The sequence below is a fragment of the Stegostoma tigrinum genome, chromosome 45 (assembly GCF_030684315.1).
Source record: "Stegostoma tigrinum isolate sSteTig4 chromosome 45, sSteTig4.hap1, whole genome shotgun sequence".
In the NCBI taxonomy this organism is placed as follows: domain Eukaryota; kingdom Metazoa; phylum Chordata; class Chondrichthyes; order Orectolobiformes; family Stegostomatidae; genus Stegostoma; species Stegostoma tigrinum.
The window spans coordinates 1,744,788-1,771,139 of record NC_081398.1 but is presented as its reverse complement, the minus strand read 5'-3'; the positions used below and the strand labels follow the sequence as shown (position 1 = coordinate 1,771,139).

At 44.3% G+C, this 26,352-nt stretch overlaps 1 protein-coding gene across 3 annotated transcripts in view; it reads right to left on the bottom strand.

Annotated features, from left to right (window-relative positions):
- Positions 1 to 1,110: 1,110 nt before the first annotated feature.
- The window catches only part of LOC125448702 (very long-chain specific acyl-CoA dehydrogenase, mitochondrial-like), a 78,098-nt gene continuing 52,856 nt past the window's right edge, over positions 1,111 to 26,352 (bottom strand). For all 3 annotated transcript variants that reach the window (XM_059642717.1, XM_059642718.1, XM_059642719.1), the window contains 9 exons: positions 23,592 to 23,678; positions 22,420 to 22,482; positions 19,781 to 19,882; positions 18,383 to 18,480; positions 16,758 to 16,830; positions 13,124 to 13,196; positions 11,449 to 11,521; positions 6,654 to 6,729; positions 1,111 to 5,803 (listed from right to left, as the gene is read on the bottom strand). In XM_059642717.1, coding sequence (XP_059498700.1) covers positions 5,666 to 5,803; positions 6,654 to 6,729; positions 11,449 to 11,521; positions 13,124 to 13,196; positions 16,758 to 16,830; positions 18,383 to 18,480; positions 19,781 to 19,882; positions 22,420 to 22,482; positions 23,592 to 23,678 — 783 coding nt within the window. In that variant the 3' untranslated portion in view covers positions 1,111 to 5,665. The remainder of the gene's footprint in view (positions 5,804 to 6,653; positions 6,730 to 11,448; positions 11,522 to 13,123; positions 13,197 to 16,757; positions 16,831 to 18,382; positions 18,481 to 19,780; positions 19,883 to 22,419; positions 22,483 to 23,591; positions 23,679 to 26,352) is intronic.

The following is a 26,352-nucleotide window of genomic DNA, read 5'->3' as shown; positions in this document are numbered from 1 at the left end:
AGCAGCATTGAGCCCATCATGCTTGTTCTTAGCCGCATTGACAAAGCTCTATAAGTGCCCCACCTTCGCCCATAATCCTAAAATTGTTTCAACAATTTCTTTTCCAAGCTTGCCTCATAATATTCCACCCACCCAAGTACTGCTGGAGAAAAAATTGTCAAAGCTTTTAATCTTTCACACATCAGGACAATTTGCAAGAATACCAATTCCAGGGCAGGGAACAGACTTTTATACTGCATGAGAGGAAAGTGCTGGCTTGTTGGAAAGTGAAACGGAGATTGTTAAATGCGTTGTCCTGGCGAATGTACCAATTAATTATGTCTGACAGTTTACTGCCAGGCTTTGTTTAAGTTTTAAACCAGGAAGTTTGACTGTAATTGGTTAGTGCTCTGACCTGAAAAATGAACCAGCAAGTGGCTGTCACTTATTTTGTTGAACTGAAACAGGTGCAGTGTGTGAAAATGAAAATGTTCTTTTTATCTGCAAAAACACAGGGCCCTGAGCAGATCCAGCATATGTCACACAGAGTCCAACTGGCAACTCTAATTTACCTTCCCTCATGTTGCCTCTGGTTTTTTTGTGGCCAAACACCCTAAATCCTTATCCCTCTGATTATGGATACCAGCAGACACAGTCTTAATGAGATGTGATATGACTCAGCAACTAAAGAACTCTGAAGTTTTGGTGTCTGTTCTGCTGAGTTTTGCCATGTGTGCAGACAACAACTGCATTCTCTGCTCTGGATTCTTCTCCTTGGTGTAACTGTGTAGAAAGAACATCCAGTATCCACAAAAAGTGATAGCAGACAAGCTCGCTGGCAAATCACTGGCAAGTGTACCAACCGGCAACCTGAAAGGAACTTCTCTGAAAGATATAAACTACGAATGACCCAGGCTCACTTAAATTCGGAATAAGACTTCACAACAGCGCCAGACTCGGGAAGTAGGAAAGGAGAAAAAATAAAAATCAAAGGAATATTGAAATAATGCCGTGACTGTATACCACACCATGGACTGAAATAGTGTGGCAGTCATGGCTAGAAAACTTTTGTTTTAAAAATTAGTGTGTTGCTGAGTAGGATACATTTTGAACATCACAGATTAACACGACTTGCAGAGAAAGCAATTTTATTGGAAGCTACTTTCTTTGAATAAAAATCAAAAGCATCCAGAATAACATCTACTACAGAGAAATGGCAGGTACATTATTACAGAGATAATCGTGAGGTTTCTGCAATTCTTAATTCACCCAAGTGTACTCACTCCCACACAAGTACACAATTGAGAGTACATGCTGAATTGATATTATGAACGATGAACACAGGTGTAGTTCTGAGATAACAAGGTGTGGAGCTGGATGAACACAGCAGGCCATTCAGCATCAGTACAAGGTGTACAGCCTGCTGTGTTCATCCAGCTCTACACCTTGTAGCCTTTCTGCTCCTCTGATGCTGCTTGGCCTGCTGCATTCATCCAGCTCCACACCTTGTTGTCTCAGATTCTCCAGCATCTGCAGTTCCTACTCTCTCTGATACAGGTGTAGTTCTATTGCTCGGGGAATGTGCTGAGGCCACATTGTGACAACAGTAAGCAGTACAAGGTGCTTCTGATTCACAGTGATGGGAGGATGTAAGGTGAATTTAGAAATGGCCTCACTGTCTGGCAAAAAAGGGAGGCTCACTGCCACCAGGGAACTCTAACACATCAAGCTGCTAATACATCACCTGCACATCTTCCAATGTGGTGTACTGCATCCGCTGTACCCTCCTCTACATTGGGGAAACCAAGCGGAGGCTTTACAGAACACCTCCGCTCGGTTCGCAATAAACAACTGCACATCCCAGTCGCGAACCATTTTAACTCCCCCTCCCATTCCTTAGACGACATGTCCATCCCGGGCCTCCTGCAGTGCCACAGTGATGCCACCAGAAGGTTGCAGGAACAGCAACTCATATTCCGCTTGGGAACCCTGCAGCCCAATGGAATCAATGTGGATTTCACCAGCTTCAAAATCTCCCCTTCCCCCACCGCATCCCAAAACCAGCCCAGCTCATCCCCAACTCCCTAACCTCCTCCCACCTCAACCCATTTCCTACCTACTGACCTCATCCCACCCCCTTGACTAGTCCATGCTCCCCAGACTGACCCATCTCCTCCCTAGCTCCTCACCTACACTCACCTCTACTGGCTCCATCTCCACCTCTTTAACTTGTCTGTTTCCTCTCCACCTATCTTCTCCTCTATTCATCTTCTGTCTGCCCCTCCCTTCCTCCCTATTTATTCCAGAACCCTCTTCCCATCCCCTTTTTCTGATGAAGGGTCTAGGCCCGAAACGTCAGCTTTTGTGCTCCTGAGATGCTGCTTGGCCTGCTGTGTTCACCCAGCTCCACACTTGGTTATCTCGGCTTCTCCAGCGTCTGCTGTTCCCATTATCTCGAACACCAGCTTGATGGTTGATACCAATGATTGCTCTATACAGATTCTGTGCTTCGGCTTTGAATTCCGTGACCACAGAATCACAGACCACACAGGAGGCCATTTGGCCCACTGTGCCTGTCTTAACACTTTAAAGTTTCACAACTCCTTGATCTTACCTCACAGACAAGAAAATCCCTTCATTTGTCCGATGATTAGATAATGAGGAGAGATTACACAAACTCTTTTATTCCCTGGAATGCAGAAGGTTGGAAGGTGATTTGACTAAGGTTTCAGCATTTTGAAAAAATTCCAGATAGGTTAGAAAGAGGGAGTCATTTCTGTTGGCGAGGGAAGACAGATCAGAGCCAGGCAATTCTGGAGAGAAGTTAGGAAGCACTTCGTTGCACAAAGGTTGGTAGAAGTGTGGAGAGAAAAGTGTTTTGAGGCGGCATGGTGGCTCAGGGGTTAGCACTGCAGCCTCACAGCGCCAGGGACCCAGGTTCAATTCCAGTCTCAGGCGACTGGCTGTGTGGGGTTTGCACATTCTCCCCGTGTCTGTGTGGGTTTCCTCCGGGTGCTCCGGTTTCCTCCCACAGTCCAAAGATGTGCAGGCTAGGTGGATCGGCCGTGCTAAATTGCTTGTAGTGTTCAGGGGTGTATGGGTTATAGGGGGATGTATCTGGGTGGGATGCTGCAAGGGGCGGTGTGGACTTGTTGGGCCGAAGGGCCTGTTTCCACGCTGTAGGGAACCTAATCTCATCTTTCCCTGAGAATCAGTGGGTGCTGGCTCAATAATTTTAATTTGCAATGAACTAATTTTTGCTAGACATGGAGCCAAGACAAGTTAGGAGACAAATCAACCATGATTTCACTGAATGACAGGACAGGCTTGCTGGACTGAGTAAGTCTCCCCTTGTCCTTATGAAGTTGTCCAGTGACAGACACAGTCTCATGTGCACAAGCTGAGCTGTGTCCAGCATTGACATGCCAGGCTGAGAGGCTGCAATATGATACAGACAGGGAGGTATGTATGAAGAATGTTACTTGGGCAGGGGCACTTGCATTAATTAACCCTAATCTGAAGGGAGCTTCCCTTCTGACCCCATGTTTCAGGTTTTGGGAACCATCAAAAGATAAATCGAGGCAATAAAATTTACAGAGTGTCAAAGAGCACTCAAAAAGCATAGGATAATAAGCTTTTGATTCTTTTAAAACTACAAACAGCTTCCAGAATGACAGAATAGTCCTGTGTTTCTTTGCCTGATTATCTTACAAAAGACTCTTCTGCATTAATGTGCTGACTGTTAGAAATCTGAATTCTGGTTGACATTTTACATCTTACCACAAAAAAGACTAATGGCTCCCTGGGCAAACAGGCAATGCTCTGCAGTTCAGTCCGATGAAGAGGGAACAGGATGGACAATTGTTTCCTGCTTTACTCCCTATCAACATCTCTCTACGAAGGTTCATATGAATTTACATACTAGCTGAACTCCTCTCTCAAAACCACAATCTTAGGCACCCCAATAATAATCACATGCTACCTGGTTTATAACTGTATGGCTTCCAGTTTACACAGTAGTTATGAATCTATCAGTTCATAAAACTGTGGAAGCAGAGCCTGTGTGCGAGTTACATGAGCAGGATGTGCTTGATTTAAGCTTCTGCCAGCAACGGTGATCCAGCCTGTTTCGGTCGGGGATACTGAGTGAATACTGTTAACAAGCTCCAGCCACCAGCACCTTCTGCGGGCAGAAGGCTGGGAGGCTGCTCGTGACCCACGAAGCTAGGAGTCACCATTTCTGGTTTTGGCTGATGGGCTACAGTTCATGGAGCAGTACAGAAAGTGAATGAAAACACCAATAAAAATGCAGAACAATGAGGCTCCTTCAGGTAGGCCTTGCTGTGTGCTCTGGCACCAGTTATTCCTCTCAGATCACACTCAGCACACTCAGACTTGCGGAACAGGAAGTACCCAAGTTTTAAAAAAAGATTTCTGCAGTTCAAGTTGTTGATTTGTTGCTACATCAGCTTTCAACTCAATTGTCTTTAGTTTTCTGATTTAAACTGGCCAACGTTAAGCCTGCATTGTTCAGGTGAGAAGTATACTATGATTCTAATCGCTGTAAACTTCTGACAAAGATACAAGACACTATCGGGACTTTGCATTGAAATGGCACTGCCAACTACGGCAACTGAGAATGGACAATGAACGCCGGACTTGCCACCTTAAGCTAAATGACTTTTTTTTTTAAAAAAGGAGGTGCCCACACATTCTGTGGAATCAAGCTGCAGGTAAAGTTTCAAACAACAGCAGCCACAACATACTGAAGTTGAACCCACTGAAGCTTCTGACACAACCTTACAACTTCTCCCTGTCTAGTGGTTGTAAGGACATTCATTAATGTCAGGCACCATTAAAAGTTCCCATTGAACCCTCCCAGGGGCAGGGACAGCACAGGGTTAGATACAGGGTAAAGTTCCCTCTACAATGTCCCCCATCAAACACTCCCAGGCAGGGACAGCACAGGGCTAGATACAGAGCAAAGCTCCCTCTACACTGTCCCCATTGAACATCGTCAGGATAATGTAACCAGACTTCTATCAGTACTGTACCCAGTACCACATTTTCCTTCATTTTTAAAAAAGGGGTGTCAGTGTTACTAACCCAAACAATAGTTGTTTATCCCGGATCTCAGAGCAGTTAGGAGTAAACCACATTTCTCTGGTTCTGCAGTCACGTAGGCCAGACCGGGTAAGAACAGTGGATATCCTCCCTGAAGGATATTGATACGCTTTGTGATCACTGATGATGGTTATCACGGTCACCACACTGTGACCGACGTTTAATTCCAGATTTACTGATTAAATTTAAATTTCCCAGCTGTCTTGGTGGGACTTGAACCAACGTCCCCAGGGCATTAGCCTGGGCCTCTGGATTACTAGTACAGTTACATTACCACAATGCTACTGTCTGCCCTAAAGCAGGCTGTTATTAAATAACGCCCTAGTGATAATATTAACAAGTGCAAGGATTATGTGATTCATATAGGACATTGGTTTTAAAAACCTTTCCAGGATTCAAAACTACAAGACCACCAATCACGGCAGTCCCAGTCTGAAATGGGGAGGGGAGATCAGGTTCAGTAATTAAACCTTCCAATTTTTAAAGACTGAAGTGTTCGAATCAGAGTAGATCTGGCTGTGGATTTATATTCTGATCTGGGAAGGCACACTGGTTCCCTTTCTTAAAATCCCAAGGGATGAGGAGTCACGGTGCCACCATTGCTCACCACTGCTGCAGAGATAGTGCGCATGTTCTTGAAGGTCTGCTTGGCAGAGCTGGAAGTGAGGGCATTCAGATTGTCCATAATGCGAGCATATGCCTAGAAATAAAACCATGCAAATCACTATTTACTAACAGAATATATGTACATAGTCATTTCATACCAAATACAACAGCTTCACTTAGTCAGCTCGGTATTCCCTTGGGTGTAAAAGATTAAGCGATGTGCTAAATGATGTGTTTAAAATGATGTGTTCATCCAGCCTCACATTTTATTATGTTTAAAATGATTAACAGATTTGATCAGGTTGATAGAGAGAAACTATGACTTCTGATGTTGGGGTGTGCAGAACAAGGGGGCAGAACCTTCAACTGGGAGGCAGGCCATTCAGGAGGTGATGTCAGGAAGCATTTCTTCAAGGAAAGGGAAGTAGAAATCTGAAACCACCTCCATTCAAAAAAGCTGGAAAATGCAAAGTGAGAACTGGCAGATTTTTAATGGTATTTTTCCTTTATTCTTTCAGGAATTGATATCGTCACTGGCTTCGCCCATTCCTAACTGCCCTTGAACTGAGTGGCTTGCTCAGCTATTCCAGAGGACAGTTAAGAGTCAACCACATAGCTCTGGGTCTGGAGTCACACGTAGGCTGAAACCGATTTGGATCGCAGATTTCCTTCCTTGACATTAGTAAACCTCAGGGTTTTCAGAACAATCAGTGACAGTCGTCCTGGTTACAATCACGAAAACCAGTTTTCCATTCCAGATTCATTGACTGAATTTAAATTCCACCAGCTTTCATGTTAAGATACATGTCAGCCATGATCTGACTGAATGGAGGAAGGCTGGCCAGGGGAGCACTAGAATGGTCGAGTTTGAAGGTGACAAAGGTAGGGGTGATAGCTCCATCTGCAAAAGGTAGTTCTGACTGGACACAAATGATAGCACCAACCTCACTGCACCAGGTGTCACACAGCAATTTCTCATGTTGAGCAGTTGCATGGCCTTGGTTCAGAGAACAGGAAGCCCTGTAAGTCACCAAATAGACAACAGTTTACAAAGATACTGAGAAACCAAGCAGAACAGAAGCAAACAGTTAGGTAGGGAATAGACAGGTTAACATTTCAGATAGAGACCGTTCACAGTGACAGAAGAAGCCAATCAGCCCCTTTAACCTGGTACACCATACAGTTAGATCTGTAGAATAACTTTACCTAACCACTACAGTTCTGCAACTGTTAACCCCCTTACCCAACAAAAATACACCAATCTTAGCATTGACATTTTCTGTCCCAGTCTAAACAGCTTTTTTCTTTAGGGGTGAAAAGTCCAGCTTTCCACTCGCCTTTGTGACAGGAAATGTTTCCTGATTTGGGCCTGGTTTCAATTTCAAGTTTTTGCCCCCTTGTTCCAGACCCTCATGACTAGCACATCCTGCCACCCTCACTGGAAGGAAAATTTCACCGAACCTTTAAAACCCCTTAATCATCCTAAGCACCTTGATTTGACCGCCCCTTAATTTTCTACACTTCTTTAAAATTCATTAATGGAATGAGGGCATTGCTGGCTAGGCAGCATTTATTGCCCATCCCTAATTGGCCAGGGGGCAGTTAAGAGTCTCATGTGGGCCAGTGATGGCAGTTTCCTTCCCTAAAGGGCATTAGTGAAGCAGATGGGTTTTTCTGACAATCAGCATTTTTTAAAAGTTGAATTCAAATTCCACTATCTGTCATGATGGGATTCAAACCTAGGTCTCAAACATTATCTGGGTCTCGCGATTAACAGCAATACCACCACAAGGCACTGCCTCCCCCTCGAATCTATGTAAACCTGCCCTCCTAATTGAAACCTATTGTCATTCGAGTGAATCTGCATTGCACCCATTCCTGAGCAGGTATGTCCTTCCTGCAATTTAGTGGCTCAGCAGGGGGTTAACACTAATCTGTTTCCAGACATCTCCGTCTCGTCTCCATTTTGGAGGCTGACTGATCAGATCTGCATACACAAGGTCTCCCTGACTTATTGACACACAGTAAGCAGAGGTTTTCCAACGAGGGCCTCTGAGGTGATCCCAGATATACGCTGAACTCAAGCTGGCCGCACATCGATTGTGACCTATGCAGACAGCCTTTTCTTACAAACAACTTTTCTTGCTATTGAACACTCAGACAAAAAACAAAACCATTTTCTCACTGGTAACACACAACAGGATATAGTTCCACAGTATTCACACTGCCAATACTCTACTCAGTTTTAATATTTCAATCCCTACTGACATGTTAGAATATAAACTAGGAACAAGAAAGAACTCATTTTCTCCACAAACCCAGCACTCTTAATCCCATTGTGGACTTTTAACAATTTACTTACAGTAGAACAATGTTTAATTTTCTAGTTATTTTTAAGGCAAAGGTAGATAGATTCTTGTTGAACAAGGGAGGTGAAGGTTATCAGGGCCAGGCAGGAATAAGACGACGAGGCCACAACCAGATTACCCTTGATATTAGCGAAAAGCAGAGAAGACTCAAAGGGCTGAATGGATTACTCCCGGTTCCAATTCATACGTTCAAATGTAGAACCCCGTTTGTCTAGTGCAGTAAGTAACAGCTCCATATACCAGGTAGACTTTCTAACTAAACCTTCCTATTAACCAGAAAGTTCTGTGGGTACTTCTCCGAATTAAGCCCATCTTTGCCTGATCTTCTGATGTACACAGCTGTGCCCCGCTGCACTTGATCCTCTCAGTCTAATCAATTCAACATTCACTGACTGTGGAAATAGATTCTTTTATTTACTGTTAGCAGAATCTCCCAACACTCTGAATACTTCAATTAAGTCTTTCCCCTAACTGTCTTTGCTCTATAGAGAACAATCCCAGCTTCTACAATCTCCTCACGTGAAATGAAGCTCCTCATCCCTGTAATCATTCTCGTACACATTTTCTCTCAGTCTTGGACATTACAATGGGTTCACTGCTTAAAATATAAAAAAGGCCAAGATTCCACTGATGGAAACTCCAAGTAGAGAAAACAGTTTGAAAAAACAGAGTCTTTGAAGTAGATTGAAGTTGCATTGTCTTCTTTAAAAAAAAAATTCCACTCAGTAAGTTGTAAACCACAGGGTAAACTGGTGATGTGTGGGAGGGAGTGCTGCGGACAATCTGGCACAGAGGAGGTGGTTGGAAAGGAAAGAAGGGTCTATTTCCATTGTGACACCTTCACACGGCAATCAGGTTTCATCTGACAGCTGGTGCAGAACACAAAACACAAAAAAATGCATTGAGAAGCTGAGCGCAAAAAGACGTCCATTTCTCCAGCCCTTTCACCACCTCAAGACATCCCAAAGTACTTTTGACCATGAAACAGTTTTGAAGTACAGGAACTGTCGCAATACCAGGAAACCTACAGCAGTTGGACTGCAGGAGCTCAAGAAGACAGCTCACTGCCACCTTCTCAAGGGAGGCGAGAGGTGGGGGAAATAAATGCTGGGCCAACCAGCAATGCCCACGTCGCATGGGTAAATGAAACTAAAAGGCAACCAAGATGCATAAAATATGATCCCAGAAAAGTAAAACAATATTGGTTGAATCATAAATTGAGACAACTGGGATGAGCTGTCCTGCCATTCTTTTCCATCAATTACAGGGAGCAAATGGGGTTTTGGTTTACTGTCTGATCTAGAACATTTCTTCACTGCTGGCCTGCCCTGGTACAGCAAATATTGTTGAGCAATGCATGTTGTCTTAATTCCTGTCATTTGCAATCTATATTCTTGCCTTTGCTACCTCTAGGCATACATATTGCTACAGACCTCTTTTTGCTCTTCCATATTCTATTATTTACAACATATATAAATGACCTGGATGAAGAATGGCAAGGTACTATCACCAAGTTTGTGGAAGTCACAAGATTGGGTAAGAAGCAAGTGGTGAGAATGACACAAAGTGTCTGCAGAGGGATATAGACAGGTCAAGTGAGCAGCAAAAACGTGGCACATGGAATATTATGTGGGAAAAGTGAGATTATGCTCTTTGGTGGGAAGAATACAGCAGTCCAACATTTTATTTATATATGCAGAAAGACTGCAGAAATCCACAGCACAGAGGGATTTGGGAGACAATGCATATAAAGAAAAGCTAATATTTAAGTTCAGAAGGTAATAGGGAATACAAATTAAAAGGAATTGAGTATTAAAATAGGGAGGTCTTCCTCAAACAATATGAGGAATGAGTCAGAACTCAGCTGGAATACTGGAAAGCGTTTAGGTCCCTTGTCCAAGGAAAGATAAACGGCATTGGAGACATCCAGCGAAGGATCACTCGGCTGATCCTGGGTATGCACAGACTGTCTTATGAGGAGAGGTTGAGTAGGTTGGGCTCATACTCATCAGAGTTTAGAAAAATGAGAGGGGACCTTATTGAAACATACAAGATTCTTGCAGTGATATTAGGAACTGCTGATGCTGGAGAATCTGAGATAACAAGGTGTGGAGCTGGATGAACACAGCACCAGAGGAACAGGAAAGCTGACGCTTTGGGTCTGGACCCAAGGGTCCTCTGATGCTGCTTGTCCGGCTGTGTTCATCCAGCTCTACACCTTGTTATGTCAGATTCTTACAGTACTTGACAGTGTGTGTCTGGACAGGTTATTTCCCTTCATAGAAGAGTCTACGACCAGAAGACAAAATCTCAGATTAAGGAGTCACATATTTAAAACAGAGATAAGGAGGAATTTCTTTGAGACAGTAGTAAATCTGTGGAATTCTTTACCGCAGAGGGATGTTGAGGTTGGGTCATTCAGTATATTTCAGGCATGTACGACATTTGCAAATAGGGAAGCAACAAAATGTGAAACAAGTGGATCGTCATCGCTGAGCCCTTAGACTGTTTTAATCTGTAAGGGCGCTGAGGAAAAAAAAAAGCAAGAAAGCGGAGCTGAGGGTTATCAGATCAACCATGATCTCACTGAATGGTGGAGCAGACTTGATGGCCTGACACATCATCTGCTCCTATGTCTTATGGTCAACTCTGTAGACTTGATGGCATCCAAATGTCTGCTGCCCATGTGATGACTTGCACCCCTGTGTTCTCTGTTTCTTGTCATTGTTTCCAAAATCCTCCATTGCATTGTTCTCCCTGCCTCTGTTACCTTCTCCAGACTAATAATTCTCGAAGGTCTGTGCGGCCATCTCAGCGGTCTCTCAAGCTCCCCCGATCTGAATTGTTCCACCCACTGGTGCCTATACCTACAGTTGCTCGGGGCCCCCTGTTCCGGAATTACTCACAGCTCCTTACACCTCTCTATCTCTGCATCTCACTTTCGTCCTTTTGACATGCTCCTTAAAACTCACCTCTTTGATCAAATCTTCTGTCAGTTAATCCAATATTCTCCACATAATGACATAGCTCTGTTTCATAATATACCTTTGAAATGCCTTGGATCAATAATGACATGAAAGATGTAATATTGTTGTTGCAAACTCTGAGAAAATGCTAATCATAGAAAGAATTTGAAAGCCCAGGTTGCCAAAGAAGCCCATTTGTTCCACCTGTCTGAATGAAGAGATGCTCATCATGAGGCTTTTCGAAGCAAATTCCAAGCATAGGATTCACACCAAATTTACTTCTCACCATCCTAGAATTCAGCAATAGTTGCAAATGGTGCCTGTATTTCATGTCATGCACAATGTTTGCAGAAACGAAACCATGAACATGTGAATCAAGTGCATCTTCTGTGCAAAGTCCTTACCGGGACAGAACAACCACCATGGCGTACAGGTCAATGGCGCTGTCTGCTACCCTTTTCAGCAGGAACTGTTCGTCTGCAAAAACACACAAAACCACAGAGTGTTAGGAACAACTGAAGGGACACCAAATATGCTCTGCAGAGAGACGGCTTTTAACCATTTGTAAATCGCTGACATTCTTCCTGTTCAGTCCGAGGTTGGCGCTCAAGCCTCATGTTAAAGACTTGGGTAGATAGTCCAAGCTGACGCTCCCAGATAGCATAAGGGAGCGCCGCACATGTCAGAAAGAAAGGAGGAGAACACGCCCCTGCCTAGATCAATGGAGCTGAGGTGCAGAGGGTTCAGAGCATCAAGATCCCAGGAATGGCTAAAACCAACAATCTGTCCTGAACCTCTCACGTAAACGCGATGGTCAAGAAGGCACAACAACACCTCTCCTTCCTCAAGCAGCTTAGGAAACGTGGCATGTCCATAAGGACCAATCTTTACAGATGAACTCTCCGGGGTGCATAATGGCCTGGTACGCAAACTGCTCTGCCCAGGACGGTAAGAAACTACAGAAGGTTGTGTACGCAGCTCAGGCCATCACAGAGGCCAACCTTCCACCCACGGACTCCACTTATACATCCCTTTGCTGCAGAAAGGCTAGCAACATCAAAGACCTCTCCCACCCTGGTAATGCTCTACTACAACCTTTTCTGTCAGGCAGAAGACAAAGAAGCTTGAACATATGCTGCACCAACAGGTTCAAGAACAGCTTTTTCCCTGCTGTTATCAGACCACTGAATGGACTTCTCTAACTTCAAATAATGTTGATCTTGCGTTATGCAACTACTGTGCAGATATGACCTTGTATGCCTCGCTCTAAGTGCTCTATGATCTGTATGTCATTGTTTGCTGTGATCTGCCTGTACCACTCACAAAACAAAACTTTTCACTATACTTAGGTACACGTGACCACAATAAATCAAATCACCGGAGGGTCATTGCAGAGGGATCACTGCACTGTCAGAAGGAGAGTACTGAGGGAGCAGGTGGACTTTTGAATGGTCAGTGCTGGTGGAATGCTACCTATCAGCAAAGATAAAATGGAAACCTTATGGAAGGATACTATATCAATCTTTCTTTTTAACACAATGTCCGTGCAACTTATCATAGAATCCCTACAGCGTGAAAACCTGCCCTACAGGCAACAAGTCCACACTGACCCTCCAAAGAGCATCCCACTCAGACCCATTCCCCCCTACCCTTTTTCCCTCTACCCCACCTAATCTACACATCCCTGAACAATATGAGCAATTTAGCACGGCCAATCCACCTAGCTTGCACATCTGTGGACTGTGGGAAGAAACTGGAACACCCAGCAGAAACCGCACGAGGAATTCCACTATTTGCCATGGCTGGATTTGAACCAGGGTCCCTAGAACATTAGCTGAGTTTCTGGATTAATAGTTTAACAATAATACCATTAGGCCACAATGTCTACACACTATTCATGGTCAAGAGTAGACTCTTAATTCCATATTTTTTGCATTGAATTCAAATTCCACCATCTGCTGATTTGAAGTTGTGTCCCCAGAACATTACCTAGGTTTCTGGATTAACAGTCCAGCAACCATACCACTCGGCAATCACCTCCCCCTCATTTCAACCCTGACATTTAAACCCTGTACTCACCTACAATTTTCTTGCTGTACTTCAACAGCAGATCTTCTGTACAGCCACCAAATTTTTCAATAGCTTTTACTGCCTGTTGACAAACAAAGCCATGGTCATTCAAAGGGCACACTTCGTAATGTTAGACCAGTTCATGAACACACAGAAAGTTGGGACAATGACAATGCTAACTATTCATAGTAACCTTTGCCAAGATCTATCCCAACTCCATCTGTATGCCTTGACCCTATTCCTCAACTGCTTTGTCCAGCAAAAATCCATCCATCTCCAACTTAAAATTATTAATTGAGCTTTCTTTGTAGGGTAGAGGTCCACAGTCTTACTACCCATTGCGTGACTAAACGTTTTCGAACTGGCCCTTGATTTTAAGGTTTTATTTCATTGCCCTTGATTCCAGACCCAGTGCAAAATACTTCTTGACACTATAAATTCCTTGCAAAATCCTGAGAGCCTCAATCAAATCATCCCTTGGTCTTCTATCTTTTTGGGGGTGTAGATACCCACTTTTTCAACAATTTCCTCCTTACATAGCAGGACCCTGGCATGCTGCAATTCTGATCAAAAAGTATAATTTTGAACTTATGGTCTTTAACACAAGTGGGCTAGACTACAAACAGGTGGAAGTGATAATCCCATTGGTATAGAGGTCGGGACAGACCCTATCAGGTTCAATTTCTGGGCCCTGCATCCTCAGAAAGGTGATAAGATCCCTGGAGATGGAGCTGAGCAAATTCACCAGAATGATCCATGACTGCAAGTATGAATCAATAACACTAAGCTGCACAGAGTAGGTTTGTCTTCCCTCAGTGGTAAAAAATTAAAGTGGACCAATCTGAAGTGATTAATTGAATTGGAGAGAAGCTATTTCCTCGAGAATGAGTGCAGTTCTGTGCACCTGGTCTCCACACTGTAAAGAAGAATGTGGAGACTTTGGAGAGGGTGCAGAAGAGATTTAACAGGATGTTGCCTGGATTGGAGTGTATTAGCTTCAAACAGAGCTTGGACAAACTTGGATTGTTTTTGCTAGAGTGTTGGAGGCTGAGGGGTGACCTGACTGAAGTACATGAAATCATGAGAGGCATGGATACAGAGTATAGTTAGGGTCTTTTTACCCCAGGGAGGAAATGCTTAATACTAGGGAGTATAAGTTTAAGGTGAGAAGGGAAGGTTTAAAGGACATGTTTGAGGAAAGTTTTTTTTTTAAAAAGAGTGTGTGGTTGGTGCCTGGAATACACTGCTAGATAGACATGTGAAGAGTCAGACAGGAGAGGGACATGGACCATGTGCAGGTAGATGGGATTAGTTTAGAATGGCACCATGTTGTGCACTGACATGATGGGCTGAAGAGCCTGTTCCAGTGGTTTACTGTTGTGTGTTCTATATTCTAGGAGAGAATTTGGGAATCAGGGGAGGGAAGATTCAAAGTGACATGATCTTAATATTTGATCCAGTCTGTTGTTAGTGGTATAAGAAAGCTTGTTACCAATCTGACTTGAAGAAAGCATGATTTGAGTCAGATTAAAATACCCACCTTTTATAATATTTGAAAAGTTAAATGAATAAAGGGAAATGCGCAGGACTGCCCCTTCCCCAGCCCCAGTAACCACATTAAATGTTTTAACTGGTGACGCTGAACTTACAGCGAAGGTGACTCACAAAATATAAGTTAGTTTAGGGTGGGTCAGAAGAAACAGAGTATTATATAGTAACAGAAATTAAGAGCAATAAATTCTGCCCCATATTAGCATCAACATGGGGGGAGGTGGAGCTTGGCAAGCAAAGGGGAAGTTCTGCTAAGTTTTCACCAGGAAACGGATACATTTCACTGACAAGTTTTCTTTCAACAGAGGAAACTACAACTTGTTAAAATAAGAATCTGCTACTCATTTCTGAACGCATTTCAACTCTCCTCTATAAAAAGATAAAGCACATTTATAAGTTCTCAAGAGCCATCAGTCCATGAGTGATTGTAATTCAGAAAGAAACATAGCTGTACTTCAGAGGAGGAAAGCTCTTCTCTACAGTCATTAGCTTGTGGCCTTGAACCCCATTCTCATGACTCGAGCCAGCAATCCAGGCTGACTGTCCCAGCAGAACACTGAAGGTGTGCCGCACCTTCAGAGACACTGTGAATTGAATACAACGTTAAACTGAGGCCACACCTTTCCTGGAGATAGCTAGAACTGCAGAGACCACACAGTGTGGAGCTGGAGGAGCACAGCAGGTCAGGCATCATCAGAAGAGCAGGCAAGTCAACGTTTCGGGTTGGGACCCATCTTCAGAACTGGGGAGGGGGAAGGGAGCTGGGAAATAAGTAGAGGGAGGAGGAGTGTGGCCGGAGGGAAGGTAGGGAGGATGGTGATGGGTGGATGTAGATAGGGGGTAGTAGGAATCGTCCATCTTCTTTCCCACCTATCCACCCCATCCTTCCCAGTGACCAATCCCCACCTATCACCATTCCCACCTACCTTCCCTCTGGCCCCATCCCTCCTCCCTTTATTTATTTCCAAACTCCCTTCCCCCTCTCCAGTTCTGAAGAAGGGTCCCAACCCAAAGCGTCACCTTTCCTGCTCCTCTGATGCTGCCTGACCTGCAGTGTTCATCCAACTCCACACTGTGTTGCCATGCCTTTCCTCTTGGATTAATGTTAATGGTCACTACCTCAAGGAATAATGGCGTTCTCCCTGATGTCCTGGGACCAATCTGTGTCCATTTATCACTATCACTAAAATCAAAATGATCTGATACTTATCACGTTGCTGAGGGGGCATATTTCCTATGTTACAGAAATGACAGCACTGCAAAACTACTGTATTGGCTGACAGCCATTCTGGGACTGAATGGGATTGTGAATAGTGGTTCTCAAACTTTCTTCCTTCCATTCCTGATAAGAGTCTGTTCTGGCTTTCTCTCCTGTGGATCAATTCCTGAGAACAGAAGACCAGTATTGGCTTAGTAGAGTCATCCAGTAAACTGAACCACTCAGATAATAAAATGTGAGGCTGGATGAACACAGCAGGCCAAGCAGCATCTCAGGAGCACAAAAGCTGACGTTTCGGGCCTAGACCCTTCATCAGAGAGGCAACTGAACCACTCAGTTTTGGTCTCCTTATCGAAGGAAGGATATACCTGCCTTAAAAGGGAGTGTAATGGAGGTTCAGTGGGGGAATTGCTTGGAAGGTTTTATGAGGGGCCTTTATTTCTCTAGAGTTTAACTGAAACCTACAAAATTCTTACAGGATGGATGTTGACAGTATAATCCCTACAGGTGGTAAGTCTTGACCCAGGGACAGTGGTTTCAAAATAAGGGGGAAGCCATTCAGGATATGGATGAGGGGGAATTTCTTCACTTAGAGGAGGGTGCATTTTTGTAAATCTGTACTCCGGAAGCTGTGTAAACTCAAGCATTGAGCATGTTCAATGCAGAAACTGATATGTTTCTGAAGACTAATGACACCAACAGATTTGAAGGTAGTACAGGAGAAGTGGCATTGAGATAGAGGATTAACTACGATCATACTGAGTGGCAGAGCAGGCTCAACAGATTCAGCAGACTTTTCCCGTTCCTATGTGCCAAGTGAGGTGCTCTCAGGTAGCAGTATGTGTACAGTGTTTCTGCGAGTGGTGTACTCACCAGTTTCCCACTTTGCTTCAGTTCTGGGTGTACATTGTTACTTAGGCTAATGCCTGTACCAAGTCCAACCTTCCTGCGACACGGACAGAAACAAACAGAGAGTCAGGAAGGAAAGAGCTTAAGGAGTTCTGACCTCCTCATGCTCACACTTCATCCCACAGTCCTCACATTTGTGTACTGGACAGGGCAGTACAGATTCATTTCCTTCTTCCACTTATCCTTTCCATGCACGGAAAGTTCTTTACACAGAGGGTGGTGGGCGCCTGGAACACGTTGCCAGCGGAGGTGGTAGACGCAGGCACATTAGCGTCTTTTAAGATATTTTTGTACAGGTACATGGATGGGCAGGGAGCAAATGGACATAAACTGTTAGAAAATAGATGACAGGTTAGACAGAGGATCTTGATCGGCGCAGGCTTGGAGGGCCGAAGGGCCTGTTCCTGTGCTGTAGGTTTCTTTGTTCTTTGAGCACTTACCCATGTCCAAGACCATTCAACCACCACACCTTAAACCAGATCCTGGAAAGGCTATTATCAGCTCTTTGATCTTTAAGAGCTACTAAAGCCAAAGGAGATCTATAGGGGCACTGGGTAGTGATCCCAAATAGATATCCTGACTGGTTTTGAATTTCTTCCTTAACCCTCATAATTTATCACTTGGTTTTATGGGGCTTTTGGGATCAGTGAGATAGAGACATACTTTCCGAGATTTGCATCTCGCAGTCATCAGGACAGAGACAGAATGCTAGATTTTAAAGGGAACAACAATTTATACAGTCATGGAAAAGAAACCAGGGATTTCTGCAGAGGACAGGTTCCTGAGTGTACAGATAGGATGTATTCCCAATGATTCAACAGTGCCTTTATGCAGTTCCCAGTCACTAACAAGCTATGATCAGTGAATTGACCACAGAACAGAGTTCTAACACAGACTCTTTCAAGACTGTGGGGTACCAGCACTGAGACCCCTCCATATCTCTCAGCTCAGATTCTGCCTCCATCCAGCAACTATCAGAGAATCTCACCGATCTTACTCTCACCAAAATACTTTGCTATAGAAAAAGATGACATTGGGCACATTACTGAGTTCGGTTAGAACCTGAATTACTGCATTTATCAATAAACGTAATCTTTAGAAGAACAACCGTTCCACAATGGCAAACACATCCTTTTGTCAGAAAGTTGTGAATTTAGGCACCACTCCAAAGACATCAGCATGTATACAGAAAGGCATTCCCAGGGCAATTCTGAATGAAAGCTGCATTGTCGGAGTGTCAGTGTTAAGGGAGTGTTGCATGTTGGAGAGACAGTACTGAAACAGAGCTGCACTGTCAGAGGGTCAGTATTGAGGGAGCTCCACACTGTCAGGATCAGGGTGGGGGTCAGTGCTGAGGGAGTGCTGTACTCTTGGACGGTCAGTACTCACAGCACTGTACTGTTGGTAGGTCAGTATTGAGGGAGCTTCGCATTGTCAGAGATACATACTGAGGGCATGTTACATTGTTGGGCGGTCAGTGCTGAGAATATGCCAATATAGTACTGGGTAAGGTAGGCGAAAATCAAAGAAACATCTGTCTTTGGCAATGAGCTTGAACTGGCCAGTGGTAGCAGTGTGGAGTCAGTCACCTTCGTGCGCGCCTGCTGATTTCACCCATTAACAGGCTGGCATTTTCAACAGGATTCTTCAGAGCTCTCTGCAGTCCCTTCAGGTGATTCCCAGTGGTCTGCACGATAAAAAGCAGAGATACTAGTCAGTCTGAGAGAGTCACTGCTTTTATATCAAACAGATGTCAAAATGCTTCAAACAGGCAGAAAAGGAAATAGACTTTGACCAAGTGCTTGAAAGCACACAATGTGGTGAAATGTCAGGACATCATCGAAATAGATCTAACAGGTAGGAATTTAAGAAGTTCCCGTGCTTGGGGTGAGGGTAGAAGCGATACTGGTGACCAAGACGACAAATGGGCCAGCAAGGGAGGTCAGTACTTATTTGGGAGCATTTAGGTACATACGGTTAGAGTGTGGACTGACAGGTCAGGGCAGGGCAGTCTTGAAGCATATACAATCTCACTGCCTTTGAACTATAATCCAGTTGGGCTGAGCCAGCACTTGAGAGTGACTTGATATAATTTCCTTTCTTCTTTACAACCTGCATCTTCTAATGAAGCCCAGGGGTCTGTCTGCTTTCCTTAACTGATCCTGCCACTGGTAAAGGTTTGTGTGAGAGAAGGCAATGCAGTTTTTTTAAAAAATGATTGACACATCACAAAATCACAGAACGGTTATGGTTTGGAAGGAGGCCATTTGACCCATTGCATTTCACCTTCACAACTCCAACTCCAAATAGCAGGTCCAACAAATAAACCCCAAATTGAAAATACAGTTAGAGGTAGGGAGAGATACAGCTACACAATTACCACCCATCTCAAGGAACCCATTGCCACAACCAGAGATAGTAAGAACTGCTGATGCTGGAGTCAGAGATAATGGTGTGGAGCTGGAGGAACACAGGCAGCATCAGAGGAACAGGAAAGTTGACGCAGAAAACCTGAACACAGAACATAGAACATGGAACAAAACAGCACCCACCACAAGAAGGGTCCCAACCCAAAACATCAGCTTTCCTGCTCCTCTGATGCTGCCTGGCTGACTGTGTTCCTCCAGCTCCACACTGTGTTATCACTGCCACAACCAAGTGGATTACTGCAGGAGGACAGGAATGTAGAATTCAAAACACAAACAGATCAACCATGATTGTACTGAATGGCAGAGCAGGCTTGAGGACGCAATGGTTTCATACTGCTCCTAATTTACATGTTTGCATATATGTGTATGATCTCAAACCAGTAGAAATCAAGTGGGGATGGGATCAGGCTTTCTCGCAGTGCTCCCCTAATAATGCAGTGATATTCACCATGGCACATAGAAGCTAGGTCAGATTGGGTAGCGGAAATGGAGTAGAGCTCGTGAAGCCTTTGCCCAGAGTCTGTGGGAGCATCAGAAACAAGAAAATCATACACGTACCTGAATACCATTGAGTGCAACAAAAAGCCGAAGAATATCATTTGTTCCCTCAAAAATGCGGAAGATCCGAAGGTCCCTCATCACTCGCTCAATACCAGCATCCTAACAGCAGGTAAAGTGGGTCAGCACTCAGCACTAATCAGTATATACATTTTAAAATGCTCACTTTTGTGTTTAAATTGCTTAAAAGCCTCATGTCATTTCAACCCCTCAGCTCTGCAATCTGCACAACATCATCCCCTAACAAGATTTCTGGGTCATTGGATAGCCTGGCCTAAAATGCCAATATTGGAACAAGGGGCTGAATGGCCCTCTTTTATATTTATAGATCCTAGTTGGGCTTTTTGGTTGATTTCTAAATTCAACTTTTAAAACTTCATTCATCGGCTACGGGCAACACAGGCTGGTGTAGCAACTTTTGGCCATCCACAGTTATCTGTGAGGTGGTGACGGTGAACTGCCTTCTCGAGTCACTGCAGTCCCTGAGACATAGACTCTCAATGCCATTAGGGAGACAGCTTAGGGATTCTGACCAAGTGACACTGACGCTGACAGAACAACAATATATTTCCAAGTCAGGGGGACTCGGAGGTGGACTTGTAGGGGGTGGTGTTCCCATGTTTCCACTGTCCTTGTCCTTCAGGATGGAAGTGGTTGTGGGTTTGGAGGTGTTGTCTAATGAAGCTTGGTGAGTTTCTGCAGTGCGTCTTGTATATGGTACACACTGCATCTACTGAGGTTGGTGGTGGGGGTACTAAATGTTTGTGGATCTGGTGCCAATCAAGCAGACTGCTCTGTCTTGCTTTGAGTCTGGTGGAGCTAAACTCATCCTTGAAAATGGAGCGCATTCCATCACAATCCAGACTTTTGCTTTTACAGGTGGACTGCTTTGGGGAGTCAGGGGGTGAGGTATTTGGTGGGGGATTCCTAGCCTCTAACCTGCTCTTGTAGGACTGCATTTATGTGCTAGTCCATGCTTCTGGTTGATGATAAACCCAAGATGTTTCCACTAGGGGATTCAGTGATGATAATGCTGTTGAAATTCAGTGGCTGGTGTTTGGATGCCTGATATCGGTGAACTGACTGGCAGTCACCATCACTGTGTAGGCCAGGAGGGATGGCAGGAATAAACAGGCCTTTTTCCATTGGCAGGCAGGGACTAGCGGGGTACCACAGGGATCAGCACTAGGACCCCAACTATTCACAACGTACGTTAATGACTTGGATGTGGGATGTAAATATAATATCTTTACATTTGCAGATGACACAAAGCTAAGTAGGAGGGTGAGCTATGGGGAGGATACAGAGATACTTCAGCGTGATTTGGACAAGCTGACTGAATGGGCAAATGCATGGCAGGAAAAGTACAACGTGGATAAATATGAGATTATTTCTGTTAGGAGCAAAACCAGGAAGGGAGATTGTTATTTGAATGGCTGAAAACTGAGGGAGGGAAATGCGTAATGAGACTTGGGTGTCCTCATGCACAACTTGCTGATGTTAAACAAAAAACAGAAATTGCTGGAGAAATTCAGGAGGTCTTGCCTCACCTGTGGAGAGAAAGTAGAGTCAGCATTTCAGGTCCAGTGACCCTTCTTTAAAACTGATTCAGAACAGAACAATCAGTTCTCAGTCCAGAATGAGGGGGACACAGTCTCAGGATTAAGGGTCAGCCAGCCCTTTTGAACTGAGATGTCTACACTTAAAGGTAGTGTGAGGTTGTAGACTTGCTCGCTGAGCCAGTGCATTTGACTGCAAACGTTTCGTCACCCTGCTAAGTAACATGGTCAGTGCGCCTCTAGTAAAGCATTGGTGTTCTATCCTACTTGTTATCTGTGTCTCGGTTTGCTGGGGTAGTTGGCATTACTTCTGGTTCTGTTTCTCAGTGGTTTGTATATCGGGCCCAGTTCAATGTGTTTTTTGGAGTTCTGGTTGGAATGCCAGACTCCAGGAATTCCCTGGCATGTTTCTGTTTGGCTTGTGCTATTATGGATGTGTTGCCCCAGTCGAATTCCTGTCCTTCTTTGTCCATGGGTACTGAGACCAATGAGAATTCATCACGTCTCTCGGTGGCTAGTTGGTGTTGATGTATCCTTATTGTCAGTTTTCTTCCAGTATGGCCTATGTAATGTTTCTCACAGACTTTACCTGGTATTTTGTATGTTAGGTTAGTTTTATGGTTGTGGGTATGGGATCCTTTCCATTCATCAGTAGCTGTCGCAGGGTGGTTGTTGGAATATGGCTACCCTGATACCAAGAGGTGTGAGTAGTCCTGTGGTCATCTCTGATATGTCTCCGACGTACAGTTGGGTGACTAATGAGTCTGGGCCGAGCTACAAATCTCAAAAACTTCAAAGGTAGTGTCTTTGATATCCTCTCACCTTGTGAGCTGTGGATGTTCAGCTACTGAATATATTCAGATTGATATCAATAGCTTTTTCTAGACTGAGGACATTAAGTAATACGGGGGTAGCCTAGGAAAGAGGCATTGAGGTAGAAGATCAGCTAAAATCTTATTGAGTGGAAGGGTAGGCTTAAGGAGCCAAATGGCCCATTTCTGCTCCCATTTCTTAGTCCCTGTTGAACCTTTCTCTGGTGATGTTTAAAAGGTATAACAATATTCATAACCTGATACTGACCTTCATGAAGCCCATTCCACCCATGAGCTGGATACATTCATCAGTAACAGTCCAGGCAGCCTCCTGGAGGAAGAGATTACGAACAAGATCAGTGTAGTTCGAATTAAATAATTAACTTCCCAGAATTGGGACTCCATCATCTTCTCTCGTTGTCCCCATCATAATCAGAAAAGACAGTCTGCAGTCACACATCAACACATTAGCCATAACAACATTCCTGAGCTGAAATGCAGGGACGAAAAGGTGCCCCGTCCACCCTCTACATTCCTCAAACAGGAGTCCGATTGCAAGATACTTGGGCAAAACTGTCAACACCACGTGATGGGAGACACACAAGACTCAGCTGCCAACGCTCTTATTGCTGAGCCAGTAGCTTGTAGGGTCAGGTCCCACCTCAACAAATTGAAAACAGAATCCTGGCTGTTATTCTCAGGGCCAGCACTGAGGGGGGGGGGGGGGGGGGCGCGCACAGTCGGAGGGCCAGCAACAAAGGGGTGCTGAGGGATTGCAGCACTTGGAGGTTCCTTCTTTTAGCTGATTGTTAAACATGAGGCTATGTTTGCTCTTGTATAGAGTAATAGGAAACTGGCCCTTTGACCACACTTCCCAAACTAAACCAGCCCCATTTGCCTCATATCCCTCATTTGAGTGCCCAGCGCAATATCTATCCCTCATGTAACAAAATCACTAGGAAACCTGATCTGGCCCTGAACGTGACACTGTGTCTGGGAGCTCTCTGCGCACTATTGGCAGTGAAGAGTATGGTGACGTTTTGAGAAACATCCTTTGGAAATGCAATCAAGTGTGATTCAGATTAAGACACGGGTTTGGTGAATAGTTAAGCCACTTACTGTTGGATAAGAGATCAGAAGCTCAGCCTGAGCTGCAATTTTGGAGAAAAATCAAAATTCTTTCCCACCCCAAACACAGGTCAGTCTTGAGATGAAAACAGAATCACTCGCTGTGCTCAGCAGCTAACCACATGTCCAGGCATCTTAAATAAAGAGGAACAGTGATTCTTTGGCAGTGAATGGCATAAGTCAGGGTGATATACTTTAACCAATTATGAAACACCTTTTACTTCACCAGAAACAGGATTACCAGCCCTGTTTAAACGAGATGACAAACAGATTTGACATGCACTAACAAAGCAGATGAACAGCAATACTCACAGATGCAAAGATCTTGCTGATGGCAGCTTCTATCTGGAACTCGGTTGCTCCTGAATCCATGTTTGCACTGATCATGTATGCCATCGACTGGGAAAGACGGAAAATAAAGAATCACCGTTACTATTCCCAGGCGTGACAATTACTGCTGCTGCTTCAACTGCCTTTTCTGCTCCACATAATCAGCTTTAAGCCAGGCGGCTAGCACTCTCATAGCGACAATTTTAACACAAGACTTGAGCACAAACATTAGGGCATCACGCCCAGTACAGCGCTGAGGAGGCTCCACACTGTTGGAGGGTCATTTCCCAAAATGAACTGATCCCATTTGCCTGCGTTTGGCTTGTATCCCTCTAACCTTTTCTCTCCATGTACCTGTTTGAACGCCTTGTACATGTTATAACAGTATCAGCCTCTCCTACATCCTCTGGCAGCTCATTCGATACACACACCACCCTGTCTGGAAAGGTTACCCGTCAGGCCCTTTTTAAGTCTTTCTCCTCTTACTTTAAACCTATGCCCTTGAGTTTTGAACTCCCCCTAACCTGGAGAAAAAAACCTTGGCTCGTCACCCTATCCATGCCGCTCATGATTTTATGAACCTCTGCAAGGTCACCCCTCAGCCTCCAATGCTCCAGTGAAAAAGGTCCCAGCCTAACCAGCCTCGCCTTATAACTCATGCTTTCCAGTCTCGGTAACATCCCTGTAAATCTTTTCTGTATCCTGTCCAGTTTAATAACACCATTCCTGTACAATGGCCTTGTACTCCAAAGTACAATTACGGCCTTCCCAATATCTGGGACAGCCTTAATACGGTGTCCCAACTCCAGTGCTCGATGCTCTGAATGATGAGGCAAGCGTGCCAAATGCTGCCTTCACCAACCTGTCTACATATGATGCTACTTTCAAGGAACTGTGTACTTCCACCCTAGGCGTTTCTGTTTGACAACATTCCCAGGGCCCTACCATTAAATGGGTAAGTCCTGCCCTTGTCTGTCTTACCAAAATGCGACACTACGCATTTATCTGAATTAAACTCCATCTGTTATTCTTCAACCCAATGGCCCTGTTGATCAAGATCCCATTCTAATGTCACTATGGCTCTAAGAGGTGTATTTTGACCGTTTGGGCACAGTTTCTGACAGTTGAACTTCAACTTGCACACATTTACTCCTCGATTTCTCCTCTTGCTTCAACCTGTGGCGTTGTAACCTTGTTACCAGAGTCAGGAAAAATCCCAGGATATATTTCCTGTAACACCTCAGTTGCCTGATTTTTCACTGGCTTTTCAACCACAGTAGGCATCATTCCCACCTGTGATCTCCCAGCTATATTGTTATACCAAGGATAAACTGCATTTTCGGAACCAAGAATTTCTCTATTACTCCTATCACCACGTTTCACAAAACTCTCCCACCTCACTTTATATAATTGAGCACTGTTCTTTTCATCATGAATTCTACATTTTACCACCATTTCTGGCAATACTCCTTGCGAATTATACTTCTCTCCATCTTTCACCAAAGACTGACTTGCTTCCATATCCCTTATAATCTTCATTTCTTTACCCACTCCTCCTGGCGTAGATGAGTAAATCTTACCCATTCAAGTAAACCCCTCACCAGGTTGTACACTCTTTTGCAGCTTTTTAGCTCCCATTGCATGAGAATAATTTTTTTTGGTTTTCCCACTCAGAGGGGGAGAAAGAGGTACTTTGCTGGCTCTAGATGTTTCTGGCGGCGCTGCTCTCACAAGTCTGTTGCAAACTATAGTTCAATGAATCCAAAGGCTGTCATCAGGCAGTTCCTCCTTACTGGAAAAGCCCTTGGTGCAACTGTCTACATATTGTCCAAAAGCAACACAGCATTGCATATGCAAAGACATTTCCGAAATGACTGCCAGACTACTTGGGACTCTTGGCATCAGGGTAGCCCACAAACCCACCAACACACTAAAACAGCAGCTAATGAACTTAAAAGACCCTATACAGACAACAAATAAAACGAACGTCATCTACAAAATACCTTGCAAGAACTGTGACAAACACTACATTGGACAAACTGGCAGAAAGCTAGCCACCAGGATACATGAACATCAACTAGCCACAAAACGACATGACCCACTATCACTCGTATCCTTACATACAGATAAGGAAGGACACCACTTTGATTGGGACAACACATCCATCCTAGGACAAGCCAAACAGAGACAGGCACGAGAATTCCTAGAAGCATGGCATTCCAACTGGAACTCCATCAACAAACACATTGGCTCCGAATCAATCTACCATCCTCTGAGAAAAAGAACAAGAAATGACATCACCAACGCAGGAAATGACATCACCAACCCAAGGAAACCTAACCAGATAAATAGAAAGCCGGACATAACACCAGCACTTCGTCGGAGGCTCACTGATGATGTTGCCTAGAATGGTGATGAAACGTCTGAAAACGAACCTTCCAGCTCAGCGAGGAAACTCACATCCAGCATTGCATATGTGCAAAACTACCACACAATCTCACTTTTTTAAAAAACTTGCAAAACTCCTAAGATATTTCAGCTATACTGGAGTGTCTGACTTCCATTCCAGGTTACAATCCAAAATGGAAAAATATGATATCCCTTACACCATGGTTGATATCCAAGGAAGAGCAGGGGAGTTCTGCTCAGGGCCAAAAGTTAGTCCTCAATGAACATCTCTAAAAACAGATGATTTGGGTCATTCTCCCATTGCTGCTAATGGCAGTTGGCTGTGTGCAAATTG